At 49.0% G+C, this 25,711-nt stretch overlaps 1 protein-coding gene across 2 annotated transcripts in view; it reads right to left on the bottom strand.

The window, feature by feature from the left end:
- INPP5D (inositol polyphosphate-5-phosphatase D) overlaps window positions 1–25,711 on the bottom strand; it is a 113,298-nt gene that overhangs the window by 29,774 nt on the left and 57,813 nt on the right. For both annotated transcript variants that reach the window (XM_087864427.1, XM_045794101.2), the window contains exons 6-13: window positions 20,526–20,613; window positions 15,889–15,969; window positions 15,653–15,724; window positions 14,526–14,649; window positions 7,120–7,226; window positions 4,668–4,770; window positions 2,416–2,612; window positions 1,815–1,932 (exon numbers count right to left, since the gene is read on the bottom strand). In XM_087864427.1, coding sequence (XP_087720553.1) covers window positions 1,815–1,932; window positions 2,416–2,612; window positions 4,668–4,770; window positions 7,120–7,226; window positions 14,526–14,649; window positions 15,653–15,724; window positions 15,889–15,969; window positions 20,526–20,613 — 890 coding nt within the window. The remainder of the gene's footprint in view (window positions 1–1,814; window positions 1,933–2,415; window positions 2,613–4,667; window positions 4,771–7,119; window positions 7,227–14,525; window positions 14,650–15,652; window positions 15,725–15,888; window positions 15,970–20,525; window positions 20,614–25,711) is intronic.

The raw sequence follows: 25,711 nt of genomic DNA, 5'->3' as shown, positions 1-25,711 counted from the left end.
GTCGCTGGGACTCTGTCCTGTCCCCGACTCCAATCACCAGAAACCACTGGCCTCGCCCTCAACCCCGCCCGCGGCCTGCGTGGGTGCACCTGCCCACACGCACTCACACGCAGACTCACACATGCACTCACACAGGTCTGCACCCACATTCACACACAGACTCACACATGCACTCACACACAGGTCTGCACACGCATTCACACACAGACTCACACATGCGCTCACACACAGGTCTGCACCCACATTCACACACAGACTCACATATGCGCTCACACACAGACCTGCACATGCATTCACACATGCACTCACACATGCGTTCAAACAGACCTGCACACGCACTCACACAGACTCACACATGCGCTCACACAGACCTGCACACGCACTCACAGACTCACACATGCACTCACACACAGGTCTGCACATGCACTCACACACAGACTCACATGCATTCAGACAGATCTGCACACGCACTCACACACGCGTTCAGACAGACCTGCACCCACACTCACACACAGGTCTGCACACGCACTCACACACAGACTCACACATGCGCTCACACACAGGTCTGCACACGCACTCACACACAGACTTGCACATGCGTTCAGACAGACCTGCACACGCACTCACAGACTCACACATGCACTCACACACAGGTCTGCACACGCACTCACACACAGACTTGCACATGCGTTCAGACAGACCTGCACACGCACTCACAGACTCACACATGCACTCACACACAGGTCTGCACACGCACTCACACACAGACTCACACATGCGTTCAGACAGACCTGCACACGCACTCACAGACTCACACATGCGTTCAGACAGACCTGCACACGCACTCACAGACTCACACATGCGCTCACACACAGGTCTGCACACGCACTCACACACAGACTCACACATGCGCTCACACAAAGGTCTGCTCACGCACTCACACAGACTCACATGCGCTCACACACAGGTCTGCACACACACTCACACACAGACTCGCACATGCGTTCAGACAGACCTGCACACGCACTCACACACAGACTCGCACGTACGCTCAGATGCACACGCAGAGCCACACACACATTCACGCCCAGACAGGCTTACACATACAGACCTGCCTGTATACAGACACACGTGCTTGGATTTGCATATGTAGACGCACACATACAGACACACCTACACTCACGTCCACACCCTCACACAGACACACTCACAAATGCACTCCTGCCATCCTCTTGTTCTGAATTCAGTTCTCTGAGGTGTCCTGACTGGTCCCCCTGGCTCACCGCTAATACCGGCATTTCCACATCCAATCTGAGTCGTGCTTAATCTACACCAGGGCTCGGCAACAGAAAGCCTGCGGGCCAAATCGTGCCCGCACCTGTGTCCGTAAGCAAAGCTTTCTGGAACACAGCTCCTCACGTTCACGTGCGTGCTATCTGCAGTTCCTTCCGTGCGTGGCAGCCGGGATGAGGAGTTGCACGTGCCCCACAGAGCCTAAAGCACTTACTATCTGGCCTTTCACAGAAAAATCTGTCAACTCCCGTCCTAGGTCCTTGACTCTCCAGGTGGGGTCTGCGGGCCAGCAGCACACCACCACCTGCGAGCTAGCTGGAAACTCAGACCATCAGGCTCTGCCTGAGACCCCCTGAGTCAGAACCCGCATTTAGCCAGATCCCCGGCAGCACTGGTGTAGACTCCCGGTGGGTGGAGGCTGGGGGAACCAATCACTCCGGTTACCCAGGAAGCGAGACACAGAGATGTCCCGGTCGGCTCGGACGGAATGACCCCATGAGCACGGGCCCCTCCCTGCTCACCCAGCGTGTTGGCGATGCCCGTCTTCACGTTGTCCGTGCAGATGTGACTGATGCGGTTCTCATGCTCCGGCTTGGCCAGCACCACGATTCGGATGTTCCAGAGGGTGTGGATGGCAATCTGGGGGGGGGGGGGAGTGGACAACACGGTCACCCTCGGCCAGGGCATGGTGCTTGACCACAGGGCAAGAGATCCCCCTCCCCAGCCCCGACCCCCAAGGTGGGGGACCCTATCGGTAATCCCTGAACTTCAGGAGAGCTTCTAAGGATGCCCCGCAGATGAAGCGAAGTATCTTAAAGATGAAAGCCAGGACTGGCAAGATTTCAGTGACATAAGGATGACCTACAAGCAGGGGCAGGGACGAGGGAGGCTCCAGTGATTTTCAGCAATGCCCATGGACCCCACCAATTTCAGAATGGAGGCACTCCTCTCTGGCCCTGGAAGGCAGCGGTGGTGGTGAGGAATGACCACGGAGCACCAGGCATCTTGGGACGTTGAGAGCTCACAGGCTGAACCCCCCCCCTTGCGTCTGAGATGCTCCTGGACAGCCTTACAAAGCCCACTGCCCTGGAGTCCTCCCCAGTGCCCTGGCCAGCTGCTCACTGTCTTAAAAGTCATGCTGGTGATTTCCTGCAGGGAGTGTTTGAGGATCTCCAGCCACTCCTTCTCTCCCAGGGGGTCCTCCTGGGTGCCGATTACGTAGATGTCATGGGGGATGTAATCAGCCGAGTCATCCCGCGTCTTTCCCTGCCCCTTGGAGAGAAACCAGGACGTGATCTTCTTGGGAGGGGGGGCGTTACCTTCAACAGCAAAACCCAACACCAAGTGAGTCAAAAGTACATCAGGAGAATTCAAAACACAGGTGGGGGAAGTGCGCGGGGCAAGAGGGTCACCCAGTCACTGAAAACCATTTGGGCCGCCCCATGACGTGCCATAGACGGCGAATTAGGTGCTACTATCCCCAGGATGTCAGGTAGGGTCAGAGCACAGCTAAGTTTCTCTGTAAAGAGAACATGACGTTTCAGAGACTAGAAATACTGAAGATTCCGTTCAGTGACCTGAACTAGTTGCACGAGACGTCAAACACCGTCCTAGCCTTTGGGGCTGACTGAGGAACGAAGACAGTCCTTGAGGAGTTTACGCCCTGTTGGCAAGGATGGCCCAGCAGGCTGACGGGTCTGGGAGACAACGGGGACTTTCTTGCAAAACAGAGAGATCTCAGCCGCAAACTGAGCGCTGAAGAGACAGGAAGAGTGTGGAGACCTCCTTCATTCTCATTTCGAAAAATGAGTCAAAGCAGCTTAATAAAGATGTGATGAAGGATTTATTTCTCCTGGAAACACCCCTTCAAGGTTGAGTAAACTTTTCCCCCAGAGAGATAACCTTCTTGGCCAAGAACCCAAATAACTTGACAGCAGCTGCTCTGCTCCTCACTATGGTTCACAATGGAGCATAAGCCCTGGGGGTTGGTGGTTTCTGCTTGGGGAGACCTCCCCCCTCACCCAGCCAGTTCCTTTCACACTGTCTTCTGTGTGAAGGGCGCCCCCCCCCCCAGGATGGACTTCACTATGTCCAGCCAAATCTAAGACCTCTGTTCTCACGGCAGGAAAAACAGGGGCAGTGTACCCCCATGCATGAACCCCTCAGAGTGAGAGTTGATGAAATCAAGTGGCCAGTAAGAAACACAAGAGAGGACAGAAGAGGACATGGGACCCCAAGCATGGGCCAGAGTTCAACTTCAGTGCTGCTGTGGCCCCTGCAATATTGGGGCATGAATGCCTGGGGAAGGCTGGCGGCTTGTGGCCTTGGGCTCAGGAGCTCTCCTGACTTCCCTCCGGGAAGGCTGGCCCACTGTCCACTCAGCCCACAGGCCAGGAGTAGGAAATAATGTTCTCATTTCCAGATCATCCCTGCCCCTCCTGGAAGGGCTGCTGCTCAGCCCCTTCCTCACTGCTGGGTGCCCATCTGCTGTGTCGGAGGGCGGGTGAGCCCGACTTTGCTCTGGACAATGTGGGGTTGGAGGGACACCCAGTTAAATTCAGGTTTCGAACAACAGAGAACTGTTAGAAAAGGTATGCCCCATGTAGTATCTGTTCAACTAAAATTCAAAGGAACCAGACATCCTTTGTCTACTTTTTTTTCCCTAACTGAATACTTCCATGAAGTAATTATTTAGTATGATTTATATTTAGTGTGATATATCTAGTATATAAATATATATCAGTATGTAAGTATACGGTACATGGTACAGAATATATTTGGTGTATATTTAGTACTTATTTCTAGCTGAACAGTTACACTATTTGGTACAATATTCAGCACAATATATATTAATATAAATACGGATTAGTATACAAATACATGTAGTATATATTTAGCATAATCATTTCTAGCTAGATACCAATACTAAAAAAACTTTGCTGTTTACATGAAATTCAAGTGTAATTGGGCATCATCTCTCTCTCTCTCAATAAATCTGGCAACCCTACCCAGGGAGGGAGTTCTTTCTTCCAGGCCTGAGGCCCCTTGGAGAGCTGCCTAAGGCTGGCAGGTGTCCAAGGCCTCTTCACCTATATATCCAGACTGTACCTACCACTTTCCAGTTTAGACATACAAAGTAACCCAGCCCAGCTGCTACCGGGGTACGAGAATCCCAGAGCTCATTTCTCTTATCCACTGTCTCAACTAAAGTATAGAATTCCCTAGAAAGGAGGCTGTGCAGATAGGCTGGGGGGTGAGGGGGGTGGGAGGAAGACAGATGCCCCCCCCACCCATTTGCAGATGTCTGAGGCAGCAAAGCAGAACCCAAGGGGAGGTGGTGGGAGGGAGTGGGGGAGGGGCACACATGGACCTACCCATGTTCCAGGTGCCGATGAAGATGGTGATCATGTCCGGCTCTGGCTGCTCCGAGTGCTTGTTCTTCATCTGCTGGAGAAGCTGGCAGAAGCCTTCTCTCTTCTAGGGATTGAAGTGCAGACAGACTCAGAAAGGCCTCTGCCTCCCTGCACATTACACTTTCAAAGGGCTTGGTCAGCTTCAAGAAAACTGAGAGCAGCGCAAATCAGTACGAACTTGCAGGAGAGCAATCTGGAAAGAGGGTCCGAAGTCTTAAGGAGGTGGGGCTTCTCTTTGGCCCTGCCGCTGCTCTACAAGGATCTGACTCTAAGAATCACCAGGAACCGGACAAAGACCCAACTGTATCACAGGGACAATACAGAAAAAACTAGAAACAACCTTTATGCTCCATCCTAGGAAGCAAGTGAATAATTGTATTATGGGCCATCCACATGCCAACATACTGTAGGGTTCACAAGTTTTGGTGCAGAAATGCTTTTCTCAACAAGGATAGATGTTCAAACTATATTAGGTGCAAAAAGCCAGTTGACAAAACAGTATAAATAGCATTGCTGCATTTTTATTAAAAACACAAACAAGGGGCGCCTGGGTGGCTCAGTCGGTTAAGCACCTGACTTCGGCTCAGGCCGTGATCTCAGTTGGGGTCCTGGGATCGAGCACTGCATCGGGCTCCCTGCTTAGCGGGGAGTCTGCTTCTTTCTCTCCCTCTGCCCTCCCCACTCATGCTCTTTGTCTCTCTCTCTCAAATAAATTAAATCTTTAAATGAAACAAAAAAAACACACAAAAACCATCCTGAAAGAGAGTCCAAAGTCTACTAGTGGCATATGGGTGTTTCCATTTTAAACTTTTTGCTTATTCATCTGACTTTGGCTCAGGTCATGACCTTGGGGTCCTGGGATTGAGCCCCACATCGGGCTCCCTGCTTGGCATGGAGTCTGCTTCTCCCTCTGCCTCTCCCCAACTCATGTTCTCTCTCTCTCTCAAATAAAGTCTTAAAAAAAAAAAACAACTTTTTGCTTATTTGCGTTTGCGTTTGTTACTTTTTCACCAATGAAAACAGATGACTTATTTAATGAAAGAAAATTTAGATCAAAGAAACCAAAAAGAGAATACATGAAGGCTGTCAGAGTCTCCTTAATAGTCTTCACTGAGTTGTCCCAGGTACCTGGGCATACAGGGGGGCATGAAGCAGAACAGCCCTGTCCAAGCTGACAGCCAAGGGCAGGCTGACCGTATAGGCACACACACAAATTTTAGGTTGTACCATATGAAATTACCAATGTTTAGCTGTTTCATACCTACAGAGATGGCAATTTCATATGATTCAACCTAAAAATTGCAAATCTGTTAATCAATCCCCTCTGAAGAAACCTGCTCACAAAGATGTTAGGATGACTGTCGTTGCAGAAACCTGCCTTTAGTTCGGGATGCCTCAAAATGTGCTGCCTCAGTTTACTGCTGTGTCTCAATCCTTCTCAGCTTGCAACAATGGGCAGAATTGGTTTCTGGATTTATGTCCATGCACCCAGAATGATGTCCAGCCAGACGTTCCTTCTCCCCACCTCCCCCACCACCTGTCTGGCCCCTGCATCTTTGTTTCTCCCAGCCCCTTCTCTGTCATCCCTCTGAGTTCTTCCCACCCTCTCTTCCCACCCTCTCAGCCAGTTCTGGGCACCCCCACCACCACCACATCATCCACGGGGCAGGTGAAAGAAGGAAGGTTCTGGCACTTGGTGGGGGCTGTCCCTGTAAACCTGAGCTGGGATCCCTTGTCCCTCAGCCTTGCTATGGTGCTAAGGCCTGGTCAGCTAACACCTGATGTGATGAGAGCCCTTTGTGTCCTATCTTGTATGAGCCATATACAGAAGGATAAAGAGTAAGGCCAAGATGGAGGGTCTCAGGCCCTGGTTGGCATGTCAGAGGGGAGTGATCAGATCACAGAGAACCCTGCCTCTGGCTATACAGAGGCCCAGGGTAATGCCCAAAGACCCTGAGTACTTCTATCGGCCCACACTACCTCCTGCTCCAGGAGCCAGTCCTCACGGGGCATCTCGCTCCTGCAGAGTGGGGCAAAATGTAGCCATGGGAGGAGTGCTGGTTGGGATTTAGATTTAAATCTAAGGTGCCCCAGAGGGCTTCTGAGTCCAGCCCAGAGAAGCTAAAAAGTCTCCCAGTGGGGACCAGGGCTGGATGAGACACAAGTGATAAAGGATGGACCCTTTCAGGGACAGGCAATGTGGCAGAGCGGGGAGGCTGGACCTGCAGCTGTTCAAATCCCCACTGACCTGGAACGTGTCCCCTAATTTCCCTGGGACTGGTTTTCCCAGATGGGAAATGGATGGTGAGAACTGAGCGAGCTAACGGTACAAATTTCCAGGCACAAGCAAGCCTCCAAAGACATGTGTCCCTCGCTCCCCTCCTGACCCATCTAAGTAGTTTTCCTCACTTACCTTGGAATCAGCAAAAACATATTCCTTCCGCAGCGTCTTCTCCTTCTCGGTTTCTACCAAAATCACCAACTTGTTCAGAAACTTCTGAGACTTAATGAGCTGTAGGACTTAAGAGCAATGAAAGTTTATTTATGCATTCATCCACTTATCACCCAATATGTAGAGTCTATGTTATATTCTGGCACCTGATTATCAACAATCCTGACTTCCCATCCCCAGGTGGGTACCCAATTTGTGCCTAGTCTCCCAGATCACTTTGCTCCTGGCTGTATTCCCGGAGAGGGGCTCATGCTTTGGAAGGTTGGTACCTGGAACAAGCAAGAGGTGGCCTGGCCAGAGCAGAGACAGTGTGAACTGTCACCTTTTCATCTTCTTCCCTCTGCCCCTTGCTTTCCCTCCCCCCCACCTCCATTCCTTCCTTTCTCTTCCTTCCCTCTTTTGCTTTGCTTTTAATTCATATCTAAATCAAAATTGTTTACTTCTATCAATAATCAAGACTCAAACCGCTCTACAAGATTTTTTACAAATAGTATCCCCCCAACTCCACCTCTCTCCAGCATCCTTCCACCTACAGGCAATTACGTTTAACTCCTTTAATGGATTCTTTGGGAATTTTACTGTGTCTCTAAATAACATGCTTCTATTACTTCTTCCTGGTGTTTCAGTTTTAGATATTTCCTATTACATACTGACTTCCCACTACAGAAGGTGGAGGTTTACACTCTTTCACACATGTACACCTGTCTCCCCTCTCACCACTCCTCTTCCCCTACCAATGGATTATTTCTTTCCCCCATCATCTTCCAGTAATATTATCATTTTGGTCAGTTAAGTATTCAGTGTGTTATGACCATGGAAACGCTACTGATAGATAAGCCTCAATTGCTTCCCTTTTCCCACCCAACTTTTTGGTTTTTCCTGGAGTTAATAATTGCCATGCGTTTTCATTGGTCCTAACTCTTTTCTGTGTAATCAAGCACTTTCATCAGTTTTACCATCCTGAGGAAGCCTCTCCCAGAGCCTCTGGGCCCTCTTTTCTCTGGACTGGTGACCTCTAGGTCTCATGCACAGCCAGTACCCTAGGGCCTTCCCACTCTATCATTCAGGAATTAATTCACCTCTCTCTCATATTTGATCAAATTTCTCAGACATCATGTCTTCCTCTTTCTTGTTTTGTGCCCAAATTTTAGTAGAGCAACATCCCTAGTACTTTTCTAAGAAAGGGGAATGGATAACAGATTTTGAAGGCCTTGAATGCCTGAAAACCCTACCCTCACACTTCACTGACAGTTCAGAATAATTTTCCTGATGCTCCATCATCTCTAGTTTTTGGCACTGCTGCTGAGAAACCCAATGTCATTTTGATCTACCTGCCTGCAGTAGAGTTAACCTGGGAAGCCTGACTGTCATCCTTGGAAAAGATGCTTGCAAGGTGGCCGTTGGTTGGCATCTGGGAACTTGGATTCGGGGAGGGTCCCAGCATCTCCTGAACTGATAAGAGCAGCTCGATATTCCTGAACTGTTTATACAGTCTGGTTTATGCTGAACACCTGCTTTCCTCCTGGAAGTCTGGAATTTGGGTATGTGCCAGGCAGAGGGTGCCTGTGTGACCAGTTCCCATTAAAAACACTGGGCGCTGACTAATGAGCTTCCCTGGTAGCCAACATTTTACATGTGTTGTCACAACTCATTGGGGGAGCAATTAAGCATGGCCTGTGGGACTATATTGGGAGAGGACTCCTGGAAGCCTGTGCTTGATCTCCCCCATGGAATCCTCCCATGTGCCTTTTCCTTTTGCTGATTTTGCTTTGCATGCTTTCACCGTCATAATTGTATGACTTTATGCCGAGTCCTGGGAGCTCTCCTTGGTGAATCGCTGAGACAGTCTTGGGGAGCCCTGACACAGTCTGTAACCTATTTTTGCTTTGAAGATTTTAGGATCTTTTCTTTGACATCAGTGTTGTAAGACTTTCCAGTGCTGCGTGTGCCTCAGGGTGGAACAATTTTCCTCTGTCGTGCTGGGCACTTTGTGGGCCATTTTCAATTTAGAAACTGGTGGGGTTTGGTTCTGAGAGTTTCTCTCATTGTTTCCATTTTCTCTTACTGCCTTATTTTGGTATTGGGTCAGTCTTGGACTGGTCTTCTCATTTTAAATTAATCTCTTCTCTCCTATTTTCCCTCCCTTTATCCTTTTGTTCTACCATCTGCGAACCTTCCTCAACTTTATCTTGTCACCCTTCGATTGTTTTTATTTTTAAAAATTTCTGCTGTAATGTTTTAATTTCCCCTACCCTATCTTCTTCTTCCCCTTTCTTCCTTCCTCCTTCATTTTTATTTTGTTCTCTGAATGTTCCTTTTAAAATAGCATTCTGTTCTTGTTTCATGATTCAATTTCTTTTAACTTTCACAAATTGCTTCCCTCCAAATTTTTTGTCTTTTTGTTTCTTTTTTGCCTTGAGTCTCACTGCCATCCCAGACTTCCCTTCAATGTCTGGTGATCCTTGGCTATGTGTTCCAACAGTGACCATGGGGGTCTGTCAAGTAAGGCTTCTGCAATGGGTGGTCTCATGGGCCAACTCACAGGGAAACCCATGAGCTGATTTTTGCCCCTGGGCTGATCACGTGCTCCAGACTTTTCCAACCTCCTGCCTGCAGGGTGTGGGCCTGGCTGGCAGCATCCTGGCCAGGCAGTGATGAAGGCTGTGGTTATCAACATTCAGAAGTAACTGTTATTTAGTCCTGTTTCCAGTGGGTTCCTCTGTCCTTACCAGGCCTGATGTTCCCCTAGCCCCTTACCTTCTCCAGAAAACTAACATCCTTGTGTCTATTGAGTGAGGGGAAGCAGAGGGCAGGATGTGAGGAGTAAGAAAGATCTGGTGGGTCTCTTTTAAAACAGATTTTCATCCAATCCTGATGTTTATAACCTCCCCTTCACCACTTCTCGGGGCCCCTGACAGTATCAATTCCTGTACCCTTTGTGGGTTCTGTGGTATGAGTCAGGTGTCTCAATTTTTCCTACTACATGCTTAAAATTGAGCCTTTTTGGTTCCTTTAAGTTGGTTATCATTATCCATCTGCTTTTCAGCACTTAGAATTGTGGTGCCATCTCATTCTCTTTGTTCCTGTTGAGTTTTGCTTTTAGGAAGGGAACTGACAAGTGTGTATCTTCAACCGCCATCTTGACTGGAAATCTTACCCAAGGGAAATCGTGGATGTCCTGTGTGCTCAGAAATCCCATCGCCCTTGTCAGCAGCAGTAAATAGTCCACGGTGTGATTCCTACTGCTGCCAACTGGGATGCCCTGAGACTTTCCCTAATCTGCTACTATGAGGCCATGTCTCCTTCCTTCTGAACTTCTGGCTTTAACTTGACACCCATTTGCAGGACTGTGAGGCTGCTTCCAAGGTGTGACATCTTGCTTGATCAGGATTAGCATTCTACCAGGACTAGTAAGAGGCCCACTTGTCCCCACATGCAGTTAAATAAAACTAGAAGCTCTCTGTGGTTCTTTTCCTTGCAACTCTCCATCTCACCCATGAGGGAGTACGAGCAGTTCGACCTTCAAAACATTCCCAATGTCCATCTTTCCCCATCTCAAGCCACCACCATCTCTTGCCTGGTGACTGCCAAGGCTTCCTAATTGGTCTGTCTCCCCACTCCCTGCCATAGTTTATTCTCAGCACAGCAGCCAGAGTTCATTTTAAAGTGGGATCATACCACTCCCTTGCTTAAAATCTCCTAACCGTGGCTCACTCCACTTAGAACATACTCTGGGCTCACCAAGCCGAGGACAGGTGCCCAATTTCTGCACCATCCGTGCTCCAGCCACTCCAGGCTCGCTCACATGACAAGCCCCCTCCCATCTCGGAGCCTCTGTGCAAGGGTTTTTCTGTGTTTTCTGCATGGCCAGCATCTTCCTGACACGCAGGTGCCAGCTCAAATGGCCGTCCTCCATTATTTTCATAACAGCCTATTTACATTCCCAGCCTAGAGCTTATCACTCCCTGACACTTTCCTGGTTCACCTATTTGTGTACTTGGTTATTTTCTCCTTGACTCTTACTTGCAGGGAACCTCCCCGAGAGCCAGGACCCCTGCTGGCTTGTCCACCTTTGCATCCCAGGGCCTGGCACATCATAACTGCTCAGTGAATGAATACATTATGACTTCCTCCTACAGCAACTGGCTTTTCCTATGCATAGAAGACCTCACTGCCAAAGCCATTCAAGAACACGGGGCCTGGAGCAGGGCAAGGAACTCCCAACACCTGCAATCAAAGATTTCCTCCAGATGATCAGCACTTGACAATAACCATGATTGGACACTGATCGTGCCAGGATGGCATAAGCCTTATGCCACCAGCGCTCGCGAGGACCCTGTAGGAATCCGTTTGATGGAGGCTTCGAGTAGGTAAGTCCCTAATTTAAGGTCACACCATGATCAAGCTGTGCAGTGAGGATGTGAAATCAGTAAGGGATCCGGTTTACCCAGAGCCCCTCACCACTGAGGCACACTGCCTCCAGTGCTGGTGATAAAGCGGGCACCTAAACACGCGGCCACGTGAACTGTGTTACTGCACTGGCCTTGAATTCCTTTGTTCATTCATTCATTCATTCATTCATTCACGGATTCGCTCGGCATGTGCTGACTGATCACGTACTCTGTCCAACTGCTGTTCTGGACTCTGGGGATTTATTAGCAGTGAACAAAAACACCTCTTCCTGACCTCTATGGAGGTCACATTTTTTTGGTGGAGGGAGCTGGGGAATTATGAGCAACACTGCAAGCACCTTCGTCAATCGGCAATCCCTGAGTATGCACCTGCTGAATACCAGGTCCTGTGCTGGGCCTGCAGATCGCAGAGTGTGTAAGATCAAGACCCGGCCCTTGTGGGGGAGCGGACTCGTGAACAAGTAACTGTGTCCTGATGTGACAGAGGCCATGGCAGAGGGTGAGCTGGGCTCCACAGCCTGGAGGGAGGACAGGAAGCAGGTGGGTGTGGCCCACAGAGAGCCCGGGCTGGCGGGCTCTGGGCATCCACACTTCTCTTTTTAAGGGCTTGTGAACCCCCGCTGTAACAGTGTATCTCGACTCAAGCTGGGGGTCCCTCAGGGCGCCTCTTCTCCAGCTTGGCTCTTTCACCCATCCCTGATCTGACAGCAACTTTCACACCATCCAAAATTCCACAGAGGAGTATACTCACCCCTCAACACGGTCAACCCGTCAGTGCTGTCCATTCCATAGAACATTTCTAGCTTTTACTTGGCATTCAGGGCCCTGTCCACATCTGGGGCCCCATGCCCCTCTGCTCCTCTCTTTAGGGCCACAAGGGACATGGGATTTCCCTAACACTTTGCCCCAGCACAGGCCATTCTCAGTCCTAGGGCCCTCCGCTACCTTATGCTTGATGAACTCCTATCCATCCTTCAAAGCCCTAGACAGAGCCATCTGTGGTGTGAAGCCTCCCTGCACACCCCACAACAGAGCTAATCCATCCTCCTTCAGGGCCACCCTCTCATCTGACACACATTCTAATACATGCTCACAGGTCAGCTCTCCCTTCTACACTGCTACCTCTCTGGAGGGCTCTAACGTAGGCTTGGTCCACGGAAAATACTGCAAAGAAGATATGTCCGTTGAATTAAACTGATAGGGAGGGATTTCTTTCAGTCCAGAAACCTTGAGTTTTTTAGAGCAGTCAGGCACTCTGACACACTCTCCCCTCAACCTCGGCTTTGGTTTTCCTCTTAAGTTGGATCCACCTCTTTCAGCTGTAACTCGTTCTCTGTGACAGGGGAGAGGAAAACACGGCGCTAAGTGGAACACTTTCAACACAGCCCAATTCTGCTCAAACCTTCATACATTCATGTCTCCGGCCCGACTTGGCGGTAGACAGAGCAGCCCTATCTCAACACTGTGACCTCAACTCTTCGTGAATAGGACACTTGTCACACTCCAGTGTCTGGGGACTTCATTTCCTGGTCTCTCCTCACTGCTCTGTGCTGCCTTACCTTGGAAGGATAATCACAATGACAATGGTGTTTTACTGGTCACCAACTACCTCCTGTGATGTTAATCTATTTAAGACTCATGGCAGCTCTGACAAGAGTACACTGAGGATCAGAGACAGGGCTCTAGACCAGGGTCACAAGTGGCCACACTGGGATACGAGGCTGAGCTATTATCACTTCCCCGTGCTATCTACACTCGTCCCCTCACTGTACCCCACTTCCTGCATGGGGCTGGTCCCCAGACTCCTACTCCACCTGCTGCCCTGAGAGCATCCCTCGGACTCTGGTGCCACTGCCCAGATGGGGCTTGGCCGCAGGAGGCTACAGGAGGGGGCAGGCCCATGTGGGGTAGACCTCCCAGATCAGCCTCTGCCTGGCACTTTGCCAAGGGCCAGAGCTGCTGCTGGGCACAGAGGAGGTCCTCCCATATGCATTAGCTCATCTACTTCTCATGACAAGCCTAGGAGAAACCCATTATTATTATTATTATTATTATTATTATTATTATTATTCCCATTTCATAGATGAGGAAAATGAGGCAGAGAGCTTAAGTAACCAGGCCAACATGATCCTGCGAGTGAGTGGCAGGGCCTACATGTGAACTCGGCCAGGCCAGCCCCAGGGTCTACCTGCACGCTTATCCCTGTCCCGCTGCGCCCAGCACAGCTGCTGCTGAATATATCATCTCCCTTCCCGCCGCTGGAGCGTAGGGACCGTAGTGGACATTATTTGTAGGGCTTGGCTGCCAACCCAGTATCTGCCATCTGAACTGACAGCTCAGGTGAGTGTTCTCGACGGGGCAAGGCTGCGGCACGTGCCTTGCGCCCTAGAGACCCACGCGAGACAAGCTGCGAGGTGCTGCCACCTGCCATCTCTGCTGGTGCCTACTCTGAGGCCCAGAGCAGTGAAGCCACGTGTCCAGGGTCACACAGCCGCCAAGTGGCAGGGCTGGGATACGAATTAGATGGCTCAGTGGCAGAATCCACATACTTGAGCGCCATGCTAAACCGGCTATCAGTCCATGCTACGCTCAAGACAGATGCTACCTGACGGGGTCGGCAGTCCGTCTGTGCAGGGCTCTGTCCGGGGACTGAGGTGGCTCCTAGCGGGGCAGCGCTTACGCACAGAAAACTGCCCCCCAGGGCCCTGCGTTTAAGCTCACTTCCCCAGGCTTTGGTGGAAGGAGGCGGAACGTACAGGGAAGGCCTCGTGAAGGAGGGGCATGGGAGGTGCGCCTCGGAGCTGGCTCGGGCCCCGCAGGCAGGGTGAGGGGCGGGGGTGAGATCCTAGCAGGGGTGGATGTGCCTGTGACTTCTCGTCCAGCTGTTCTGCTACGGGCCGGCCAGGACAAATGGTACCAACACCATGAGAGCACCAGGGGTGAGGGGGGTCTTACTTTTATTGTGGGTGTAGAACTTGTCCTCAGAACCGTCCTTGGACTTCTTAATGATCAGTTTCCCAGCCTCAACATCGACTTTGAGCTGCAGTTTCTGAGGAATCCCCAGAGACTCTGACTTCACCTGTGAGGAGGAGAGGGGGGAGGGGAGAGGTGGTCACCGTCTGTCTACGCGGGCTCGGGGGGCCAGCCCGGGAGCCCCTTGTCTGTGCGGCTGGGCAGCCCCAGGCCAGGCCAGCCCCCGTATCCCAGGTGGTGCCATCAGGCTTCAACCTCCGAGCTTCCCTCACCCCAGAGCCCCAGGTCCACGTTTCCACGGGCAGCCCCCGAGAACCGCTAAAATGTGGGAAAGACACGGCTGTGCCTCGTGCGCCCATCAGCTGTTCTGCCAACAGGTGTGGTGGAGGAACAGGTGAACTACCGGAGAATGATTCATTCACGCCTTAATCTGACAACACTCGTTAATCTGATGTGCCACCTACTCCCAGAAAGGATGTTAATAACAGATTTTGGCTCCTGGGCCTTGTTACCACTAACAGCTGAATGTTTACTGGTAATAATTAGGAAAAAGACAATTGCTTAGGCACGCTCCGAAGCTGGAGATATAAATGCGCAATTATCATCAGGGTCAGAAAGGCCTTGGGTGGGGGGCATCTCGTCCTGCGCTTGTGAATGTGGGACCAGGGCTCGGCCGGCTGCACCAGGATCTCTGTGGATCATTAAGAAAAACAAATTTCTGGGCCTGAGCTTGGAGGTTCTCACTCGCTCTCGGGGAAATCATGGGGATTCTATTTTTCCTGCTTGGGAGTCCCCTGAGCCACTACTTTGCAGCCAGCTTCTGGGGCGGGGGGATGCGGGGCCCCCCTCACTGCGCCCATTTGGAGAAGGACACAGTGTAGAGCATCTTGGGCTGAGAAGCTCTTCTCTGGGGAGCCTCCCCGAAGGACGTTCCGCAGACCTGTCTGGGTGCCCATTCTAATGGTACCATCTCCACAGGTGGCTCTGCCAACCACCACGCTCAGTGATGGGCTCCTTCCCTTGTAGAGCTGAGCCAAAATCTGTCCTTCCACAGGGACCACAATGGCCCCCAGCCCCCAACTGCGGAACATAAGGGCACAGCCACTCACCTCGAAGGTGACCGGAGGGATGAGGGAACGCCGGTGGGGAGACTCGGTGCCTTCATGCAGCAGGGCCTTGACCTGTGGGTGTAAACGCACAAGGCCCTTTAGGCAGGGAGGTGCAGGGAAGGCAGCCTCCTCTGGGGACAGGGTCAAAGGGAGCCTAGAGCCTGCACACTTGGGCATTCTCTAAGCAAACAGAGGACCAAAGAGAAGCCAAGAGAAGCTGCAGGATCCCCCAGTACCTTATCTTCGATGGAAGACAGTACACTTGTCAGCTGGCTGAGCTTGGCCACCATGTTGATTGGATTGGCCTCCCCAGGCACCTGGGGAAAAGGGCAAGTAAGGACAGCAGTCAGAGTGTCAGCCATGGAGAGGCATTCCTCTGGGCCCTTTCCATACTCGGTCTCATTTCACCTGCTCAGTACTATGATTATTCCCCTTTGCAGACAAGAAAATCAGAGCTATCTGTAGTCACCTCAGGATTATCGTGGCCAAAAAATAAACCTTCATTTCATCTCCCCTCTTAAACCTGTTTCTCCAATTGCTTCGCACCTCATCCACTCAGGCGCTTAAACAAAATTCTAGGGTTGGCCTTGACTATGACCTTGGCTCCCCCTACCTCTACTCCTGCACTGCCCCTCCTCTACTTCCAAAGTATAGACATCTCATTGCTGGAAACTCACCATTAGGAGAAAATGATCCAGACTCCTTACGCTGCCCTCTAAGACTCTGTATAAGGAACCCCCTCATCCCTAGCCATCCTCACCTCTGCCCAGCCCGTGGCCTTGAGCTATACTCCCTGAGGAATTTCCAGAGATGTGGAGGTCACCTGGGTAGACCACGCTAGCTAAAGTAGCCACCAGGGCATCTCTATCAAACCATCCTGTTTTGGGCCACCTGGGTGGCTCAGCTGGTTAAGTGCCTGCCTTCGGCTTGGGTCGTGGTCCCGGGGTCTGGGATCGAGCCCTGCATCAGCCTCTCTGCTTGGATGGGAGCCTGCTTCTCCCTCTCCCTCTGCCACTCCCCCTGCTTGTGATCTCTCTCTGTCAAATAAATAAATAAGATCTTAAAAAAAAATCCTGCTTTGTTTCTTATCAATCACCTTGGTCATGTCTTTGTTCATTGTGTTGTCCCTGCTAGAACGTGAGCTCTGTGAGAACTGGGACCATGAGGACAGTGTTCAGTGCTGTGACCTGGATGCTTAGAATAGCACCTGGCCAAGAAGGTGCTCAGTCAAGTTCAACCCATACAGGAGGCCCAGATAGCTGAAGTTACTTGCCTGAAGTCACACAGCTAGTGAATGGCAGAGCAGGACTTGAATCCATGACCATATCGTGGTCATCTGTGACCAAAGCCACAATAAGCAAGTCCTACCCAGTCCACAGTCTCAAGTGTTCATTCCCAAAACCAATATTTGCAAAGCATCTACTCCGTGCCAGATGTGTGGTCACACATGTGGAATTCATGATACCATCCCTGCCTTTCAGAAGTTGGATGATAAAATCAGACACGCATATGGAATGGAATGAGGGTTATCACCAACCAGGTGAAGTCCCTTTACCCCACCCCTTGCTTAGTAAGTCAGCCAGGCTACACTTGCTTTTGACCTCAAATTTCCGCCCCCTCCCCCGCTACTTGAATGTACTACCTGCACCAGCACCAACAAGCCACCGTGACCACCCCCAACCACCACCCATCACCCCCTCCTGCAACCGTCCTAGCTTCGTCAACACTTCAGACACATCATATTTGTCAACACTTTCTCTCACTATTTTGGTTTTGCCCAGCTCCTGAACAAAGCTCCCAATCAGCCCGTGCTTATCACTGATGAGGGGAAAGCCTCGAGGTATGGAAGGAATGAGATACCAGAAATGGAATGGAGGGAGACTCGGGTGGGGGTGGAGCAGACCAGCTGGTCAGTGGTGGGGCAATTCAGGATCCCTTGGCTTTGGGTGGTCTTTCTCATAAAGAATTGAAAAGATCCCAGATCCAACCTCTTCTTTTCCCTCTCAGACACTTGGAATTAATGACCTGCTTGGTACCTGGGGCAGTCACCTTGCAGTTTGAGGCTGGCATCTTGCCCTCTCCTTTGAGTTTGTGTCTTATGAGGCAGGTTTGGCAAAAACTTACCAGGTGTAAAGGAAGTTATTGACAAACAGGGAGTTTGTTCTTGGAACAAAAGGTATTAGCACGATGCCGGAGCTTTGCGTGCACTGCTGCCTCCAGCAGGCAGAACACAGAGGAGATCGGGATGAGTTCTGTGATGTGATGCCAAGCATGTTTTAAATGCAGCCTTTCATCTAATCCTCACATGAACAAATTCTTCTAACCCTTGTTTTGCGGAGGGGAAACTGAGTCAGAGTGGTGCGTCAACGTGTCCAAGGTCACACAGCTAGTGTAGACCTGAGACTTGAATGTAGGTCTAACTGCGGGGTTCTCAGCTGATGGCGATTTTGCCTGCCAAAGGGCATTTGACAAAGTCTGGAGACATCTGGGGTTGTCACAAGTGGGGGGATGCTCGTGGCATCTAGGCAGTAGAAATAAGGAGGTGTTAACATCCTACAATGCACAGGACAGTCCCCCACAACCAAGAATAATCTGGCCCCAAATGTCACTCACATCAAGGCTGAGGACACGATTCACAGCTTAGCCTAGAAGTGAGCAAACTGGCCTGAGTGACACCTGTGAGTTCCCATGAACTGGCCCAGTTATTTTACTTTGCTTTTTAGTTGCCCTTTTAAAGGGAGGATGTGGGTTCCAAGGTTAACGACTCTCCTTTCTCACATGGGGCTGAGCCAGGTCTCTCCCAGCCCTCGAGGTCCACAGTCATTTTTGATAACCTTGCACTTTGCAGCTCCCATCAGTTCTCAGATAAATTCCACGCAGGGGCCCGGGGGTCCCCAGCCTGTGTTGCCGACCCAAGGGGCAGGGCCACATAACAGCAGAGTACGGCAGTCAATGTCTCACACAGGCCGGTTCACTTACTCCTTTGCAAACCCTGCAGTGGTGGACACACTCTGCCCATTTCACAGATGAGGAAAACAAGGACCAGTGGGGGCGGGTCAGATACTGGGGTCAGCTGTTTCTGATCTTTCCTCTACCTCAGGCGGCCTGCCACCCCCTCCTCGATCTGTGAATTTCTGAAGGCATCAAGAACGACCTCTCTGCATTTTCTTTATGAGTCAGGGTCTCATAAGGGAGAATGGGAACGAGAACCCTTTCTCTCCAGCCATGTCTGATGCTACCCTCCTTCGGGTCCCTGCTCCGTCCTGTCACTGGTCACTGAAAGTAAACACCGGCTGGCAGGTGGGTTGGCTTAACTCTCTGGGGCCCTTGCCCTCTTCTGATCTATTTCAAAGATGTGGGTGTGTGGTCTTCTGTTCAAACTATTTAAATGTTAGTGTCTGGCAGAGCCCCTGATTTGCCTAGATTTGCTTTTACTTTCCCAGAAATTAACGTTTCATCGTTCACTTCAAGGAAAGCAAAATTACCTTTTTAATTTCTGGGTGAATTTTTAAGTTGTACAAATAGCACATAGATATTTTCTCAGTAGAAAACCCTCCAGCAAACAGTCTGGTTAAGCCTCAAGTCCCCGTTGGCCGCCCCTTCTCCCTTGTCCCATCCCCCCAGTGTTGTGACCAGAGTACCCTTTGGGTTTAAATCCTTCTGGTCTGATTTCCACACGTGTGTCATCGTCCATAGATTGTTCTGCCATTTGCTTTTTTCCGCCCAACAGTATCCCTTGGGGAATCTGTCCAGATCAGTGTGCCCGCCTTAGAACAGAATTCCGCAGCTTACTTTAACCAACTCAACCAACTCTACGTCTGGGCGGTTTCCAGTGCTTTTTGTTTTTAGAGATAAAGCCACAATAAGCAATAAATGTGTCTGTCCCTAAGACAGCTGCCTACATAAAGAACTGCTTGCTTGAAGGATGTGTGCATTTAGCAGTCACTGCAGGTGGACAAAGAGCCTTTCAGAAAACCCATTTTCCCCCATTGCCAGCAACAGAGCAGAGCGGTGAACCTATGTGAGTCCCTGACCCCAAAACCCAAGCCAAGCCCTAACTTTACCAACCAACTTTTTGCCCATCTGAAAGCCAAGAGATTTCCCCGCTATGAATGTCATTTTCCAGTTACTAATGAGGTAAGGTTGAGCTTCTTTTCAATATATATATATTTTTGCAATATATATATATATATATATATGTCATTCCCATTCCTCTTCAGTAAGACAGCCTTTTTTATAACCTCTCCTCATTTTAAAACTTGGGTTGTTTTTCCTTATTTGGAGGAGGTTTTTTGTTGTTAACATATTAATCTTTTGTCCCTTATATCTGTTGCAAGTACTTTCCGTGGAGAAAAGATCACATTTTCGCATTGCTTTTTACTTTTGCTGGTGACACCTTTCAATACACAGACCTTTGCTTAGTGGATGACTCGGCCTTGGCGCCTACCAGACTGTGAGCCGGTGGGGCCGGTGGGCAGGGAGCACCTTTACCCTGTTCTTTTTGGGGCAAGAGGTAGGATCAAGCATTTAGGCACCTCACGTTCTTCTAGTAGTTTCCAGGGAGCAATGATTTAAAAAAAAAAAGGCCCTGCCTTGCTTCCTATTCAGCACTAACTAGTTCTGCTGATGGTGCGGAATTTGAAACCCTTATTCCTTAAATCAGAATCAGGCAGCGGGGAAATGCCTTACTGGAGGAACAGAGTCCTGAGGCTCCCCCCCAACCCCATCCCATACTCTGGTGGTCTACCCAACTCAGGGCAGGAGTGGGTGGGGGACTCCCTTCTGAGCCCTCGGGACTCCCGCTACCTTATCCCCCACCCCTCACCCCCACCCCGGTTGATCAATCTCGCCTTTTCAACCCCAAAGCCTTTACCTGAGGCCGTGGACGGAGGCCAGGGGAGAGCTGCTGGTCAAACAACCTTTGCAGAGACTCCAGGGAGGGGAGGGTCCGGAGGACTTCGCTGGGAGCAGGGGACAAGGTGAAGGTCAAGGATTAGTGAGGACCCGGATGAGGCATCGCAGGCTTCAGCTGGAAGCACGGTCACACCCGAGCTGGCAAAGCAGAGGTCCTCCCCAGGAGGACAAGCCCGGGCAAAGATCCAGGCCTGCCAGTGCTGGCCCACCCCCCACCCCTCGAGACCCCCACTTCTTCCCGTCCCCCACCCCCGACCGAAGTGGAGTCGTGAGGCGTAGACCTGATTTGCCTCTGGTTAGCCAGACTCGTAGCCTGCAGATAATTAGAATCTAGAATCCCGAAACTACTTTGAAATCACTGAGTAAGCCACGGTTCCCAACCTTTAGTGTTTATAAGAATTGCAAACACACCGGAGTGTTAAAAATGCAAATTTCTGGGCCCCAACCAGATTTGGTCTGGAATCTGCATTTTAAATGCGTGCCCCAGGGGCTTCCTGTGCTGGCCCTCAGAGCATTCTGGTTCAAATCCCCTCCTTGCCGCTGAGGTGGACGCCTGGAGAGATTTTTCAATGTCTAATTCATCCACAACTCCTACCCCAGAGCTTTACCCATGCTTTGTTCCCTCCTGTCTTTCTCTATTGCTTGCACATTGTTGTAAGCACAGCGGCAGACAATTCTGAGTTCTTTTCATTTATTATTTCACCCAAAACTTCATGTCTTTACCTGTTTAACATTCTAATGGTTTCAAAACAGTCTATTGAGAAAATGCATTGCCAGATACTCGGGTTATTTTGAGATCCTGGTGATTACAAATAAAGGCTGCTCTGAGCAGATTGTTCCTATTACTTTCTTATTTCCAATGACAGTTTTATGATAAGCAGAGATTAGGGCTCCATCAATATTGCTGAGCCTTTGAGTGACAGTGCCCAGCACGGCCTCAGGCACTGTTGGACCCTGCTCATTCGCGGTTTGTCTGCTTTCCGTCCACGATCTTTTCTTCTCTCTTTTTGTGGGGATAACATTGCATTTCAATATTGGTACATCGATTGAATGTCTTTAATTTACTGTCATTAAATATTTTTCTGCATGGTTGCTTTCTACTGTATTTCTCTTTGTTGGAAACTGTTAGAATTTTTAGGCATCGGTATAAACTCTTCACACACTGCTTTCCTTTTTATTTAATCTAGATGTTGTAAGGATTTTTTTTTCCATTCTGTTACTGTCATCCTAGGCGGGTTGGATTTCATTGTAAAGCACCTTACCATTTTTTGTTGTTCTATTTTTCATTTTTTCCTTGGTAATTCTTTGCTTACGTTAGTTAAAAATTTATCATCAGTATTTACTGGGCAATTTTTTGCTCATTTTAAGTTGCTTTCTCACTTGCTTTTTTTAGAGTTATATATGGGTTTTTCTTGTTGATATTATACATTCTTAATTCCTCATCTAGAATTCTTTTTTAATACGTGGTGGAATTAAGTTCATCTTTCTCTGTATTGCTATTGGGTCTCACTCAACAGCACCTGCTCTTTTTTCCATCGTTCCCTTGGGCTAGTCCACTGCATGAGCTCTTCTTGAATATGGTCGAATCTGTTTCCAGGCTCCATAGCATTCATTTAACTAAAAATCCAGAGCTCCCAGCATGCACCAGGCAATGTCATGATCTCAGATTTACAATGTCTCACAGTTTCTGGGGATGGTGTTGTAGCCTCCTGGCTTTGAAGGGGGTCACATGTGGCTCTCCTCTGGGGACCAAGGATGGGGTGGAGGGAGCTGACTTGCAGGGCAGGGGGAGTGTGGGGTAGACTGGGTTCTGGGTTTCCCCATCCCCTCCTCCAGAGCTCTAGCATCTGTTCATCCCCATTGTCAGAAAAGAATTCTGGTGGAAAAAAAAGAAATTCCTATTTGATGCTTTAACATCAAATAGGTCTCCCTCACCGTTCTCCTTTTTCAAAATATGACCCTAAAAACACAAATACACATACACAAGCTGAATCCTTAGGGTTTTCTAAGAAGGATGCTAGCTTTCCTTGCATTTTTAAACTTTATAAAATTTTGAGAAACCTGACTGGCTCCCGGATGTGTCTGGACGTGTTGGTTAGGGTCAGAATGACCAATGACACATTGTGACTTCAGCTGGAAGGCTTAAGAAGGACTGGCTTTGTCATACAGAAAGGATTTGTCTGGGGACATAGAAAACATTGGCAGGGTCCACCAGCTCAAGGGAACCCAGGGTGCCAAGACTGAGAGGACTGCGGTCCTGGGGTAGGTCATACCACAGAGACAGCTCATTAGGGGCTCTGAGCCCCTGTCCAAGCCCTCCCAGAGGGAGCACCACCGCTGCCCTGTTCTCAGCAAGTTAGTTCATTTCCCCAAGATTCTCATTCAGTATTCAGCCAGCACAAGCCGCTTTGCCCAACCCAGAACTCCAGGCTCAGAAGGAATGCTCTGATGTGATGTTGTTTTCCTAACTTTTGCTTTCTCTATTCTTTGCTTCCATTTCTCTTCTTCCTTTGGCAAAAAATTCCCACACAGCATGAAATCGGGTTATAAAGGGCATCTATTTTCCTTTGTTAAAATGTTTAATGGAATGATTGTATTGTTTCCCTGTCAGCCGTAACTGGTTTTACATGGACACCTATTGCATTGGTAAGGGGGTACCCTTCTATCCTTTTTTTTTTTAAGGCTTTTTAAAAAATTAGAAATGACTTTTTTTGTGGGGTGCCTGGGTGGTTCAGTCAGTTGAGCATCTGGGTCCCGCCTCAGGTCATGATCTCAGGGTCCTGGGATTGAGCCCCAGTCGGGCTCTGCGCTCAGCGGGGAATCTGCTTGAGATTCTCTCTCTCCCTCTGCCCCTCCCTTCCTTCTCTAAAAAAAAAGACAGAAAGAAAGAAATGACTTTTTTTTAATCACACATCTGTTAGGACGCCTATGCAAATGATTCTTTCATCTTTTAATCTACTAAATTATGGTGTTTTCTTTGTGTTGACTCTTCTTTGAAGTGAGTTTTTAGATAAAGCCTCCGTTTTTCTTTCTTTCTTTTTTTTTTAAAGTAGGCTCCACGCCCAGGGCGGAGCCCAACACGACCCTGAGATCAAGACGTGAGCTAAGATCCAGAGTCACCCACTTATGGGGCACCTGGGTGGCTCAGTGGGTTAACCGTCTGCCATTGGCTCTGGTCATGATCCTGGAGTCTTGGGATCGAGCTCCTTGCTCGGCAGGGATCCTGCTTCTCCCTCTCCCTCTGCCTCTCTCTTCCTCTGCCTGCTGCTCCCTTTGCTTGTGCTTTCTCTCTGTCAAATAAATAAGTAAAACCTTAAAAAAAAAAAAAGAGTCAGACACTTAACTGAGCCAACCAGGTGCCCCAAGACTCCATTTTTCATATTACTAAATTATATTTACTAAAACATTGTTGAAATATTAAACATTGATATTAATAAATGAAACTGGATGCAGTTTTACTTCAGGCTATTATCTTGATTAGGTTTTTGTATTTGAATCCTATTTTTCTTGATGATTAAATTAGGTGATTTTTGTCATTCAGGAATAATTTCTAGATGACGGTCATTATTTGTTTCTCGAAACTTCAAAGGAGGGCACTCGTGGTAATTTTTTTATTGTATGGAAAACATCTGTTCCATTTAAGTGTAATTTGAAGATTTGTAGCCATATCATTTGTGCACTGTGTCTTTGATTTGCAAGTCTTTAATGCAGATGATTAAATCTCTTACATTCTAATATTTAAAATTGTAGGGGTGCTTGCGTGGCTCAGTCTGTTAAGCACCGACTCTTGGGTTGTCATCTAGGGTGGTGAGAACAAGCCCCGCCTCGGGCTCCCGGCTCAGGGGGGAATCTGCTTCCCCTCCCCCTCTCCTTCTGCCCCTCCTCCTCCTGCTTCTGCACACTCTAAAATAAATCAATAAATCTTTTTAAAAAATAAAATGAAATAAAATTGTAATTGACTTTTCCCCTAATTTATTTCTGATTTTGTTTTTACCATTCCCCCCCTGCTCTCTTCCTTGCCAGTTGTTGCTATTGTTTATTTGCTCAACAGAGATTTCTTCAAGCCTGTTTAATTCGCTGCTCTATCTCCAGCCCCTGGAATAGCACCAGGTGGCACGAATCCCGCACTGGTTCAAACTCCGTGCGTGAATATTGAGTAAACAAAATGTTTCGGGTACTTTGCTGGGTGTGGGAAGTATCTAGGCGATTAGGACATGACCCATGATACCTTCAAGAGACTCGCGGTCTGGATTCAATTTGTGTGTTTGACTCACTATTGTACTCCCTTTTCCATAATGGAGCGTTTCAAGCTACGGCTTTTCCTCCAAATGGTGCTTTGGCAGCATCACACAGCCGTCGCCTGAGTGGCTTGATTACTCCGCCCCCCACCCCCGCCCCACGTAGGCTCTCCTTGGGTCAGTTCCTTCTTTTATTCAGCTGTGATTTAGGAGGCCATCTAAAAGCGTCCAGGTGGTTGGGTGGTTGTGGCTAGTTTTCTTATTTATTTCTATTTTCGTCACACTGCATTCTGGGAGCACAGAAATGAACACTTTCGCTTTGGGTGTATTCATATCCAGCTGCTCAGGAAGCTGCTGGGTTCTTCTTTTTAAGACCACAGCACTCTAATAAGATTCCAGGGGAAAAAAATTCTTGGATCCTTATTTCAAGTAAACCCATGCATGTGATTAGACCATTTGCACAATTCTTTCTAAATCTGCAAAGACGCCCTGTGCTCTTGAGTGACATCCAGGTCAGTTAATCCCAGGTCTGTAGTCTTCTCCTTGGAGATACCTACTTTGGAATTTATATCGTCAGGCCCTGTGAATAATATTAAATATTGTAATTTTAAAAGAAATGGTGCTGCTGTAATTCTTTACTTTCTGAAGTCACCTTCCCCTGGTTTTAGAAACTTGGTAAGAAGAGATTTAGATGCTGCTCTTTGCTTATTCTGCTAATTGGACCTTCATGAGGCTGCCATATGTGGATTTAGGTCCTTTACAAGTCTGGGGAAAATGTTTTCTTTTCTATATTTCCCATCAATTACGCATCGTTTTTCCCTGCTTCTTTGAGAGCCCACCTACCAGAACTTAGCTGAATCTCAATGCCCTCTTTCCAAAAACTGTCCATTTTTTTATCACACATTCC

The sequence above is a fragment of the Ursus americanus genome, chromosome 1, assembly GCF_024610735.1.
Source record: "Ursus americanus isolate L20-20 chromosome 1, mUrsAme1.1.p, whole genome shotgun sequence".
Taxonomy (NCBI): Eukaryota; Metazoa; Chordata; class Mammalia; order Carnivora; family Ursidae; genus Ursus; species Ursus americanus.
The sequence above is the reverse complement of the archived record's forward strand: the minus strand, read 5'-3'. Positions and strand labels throughout refer to the sequence as shown.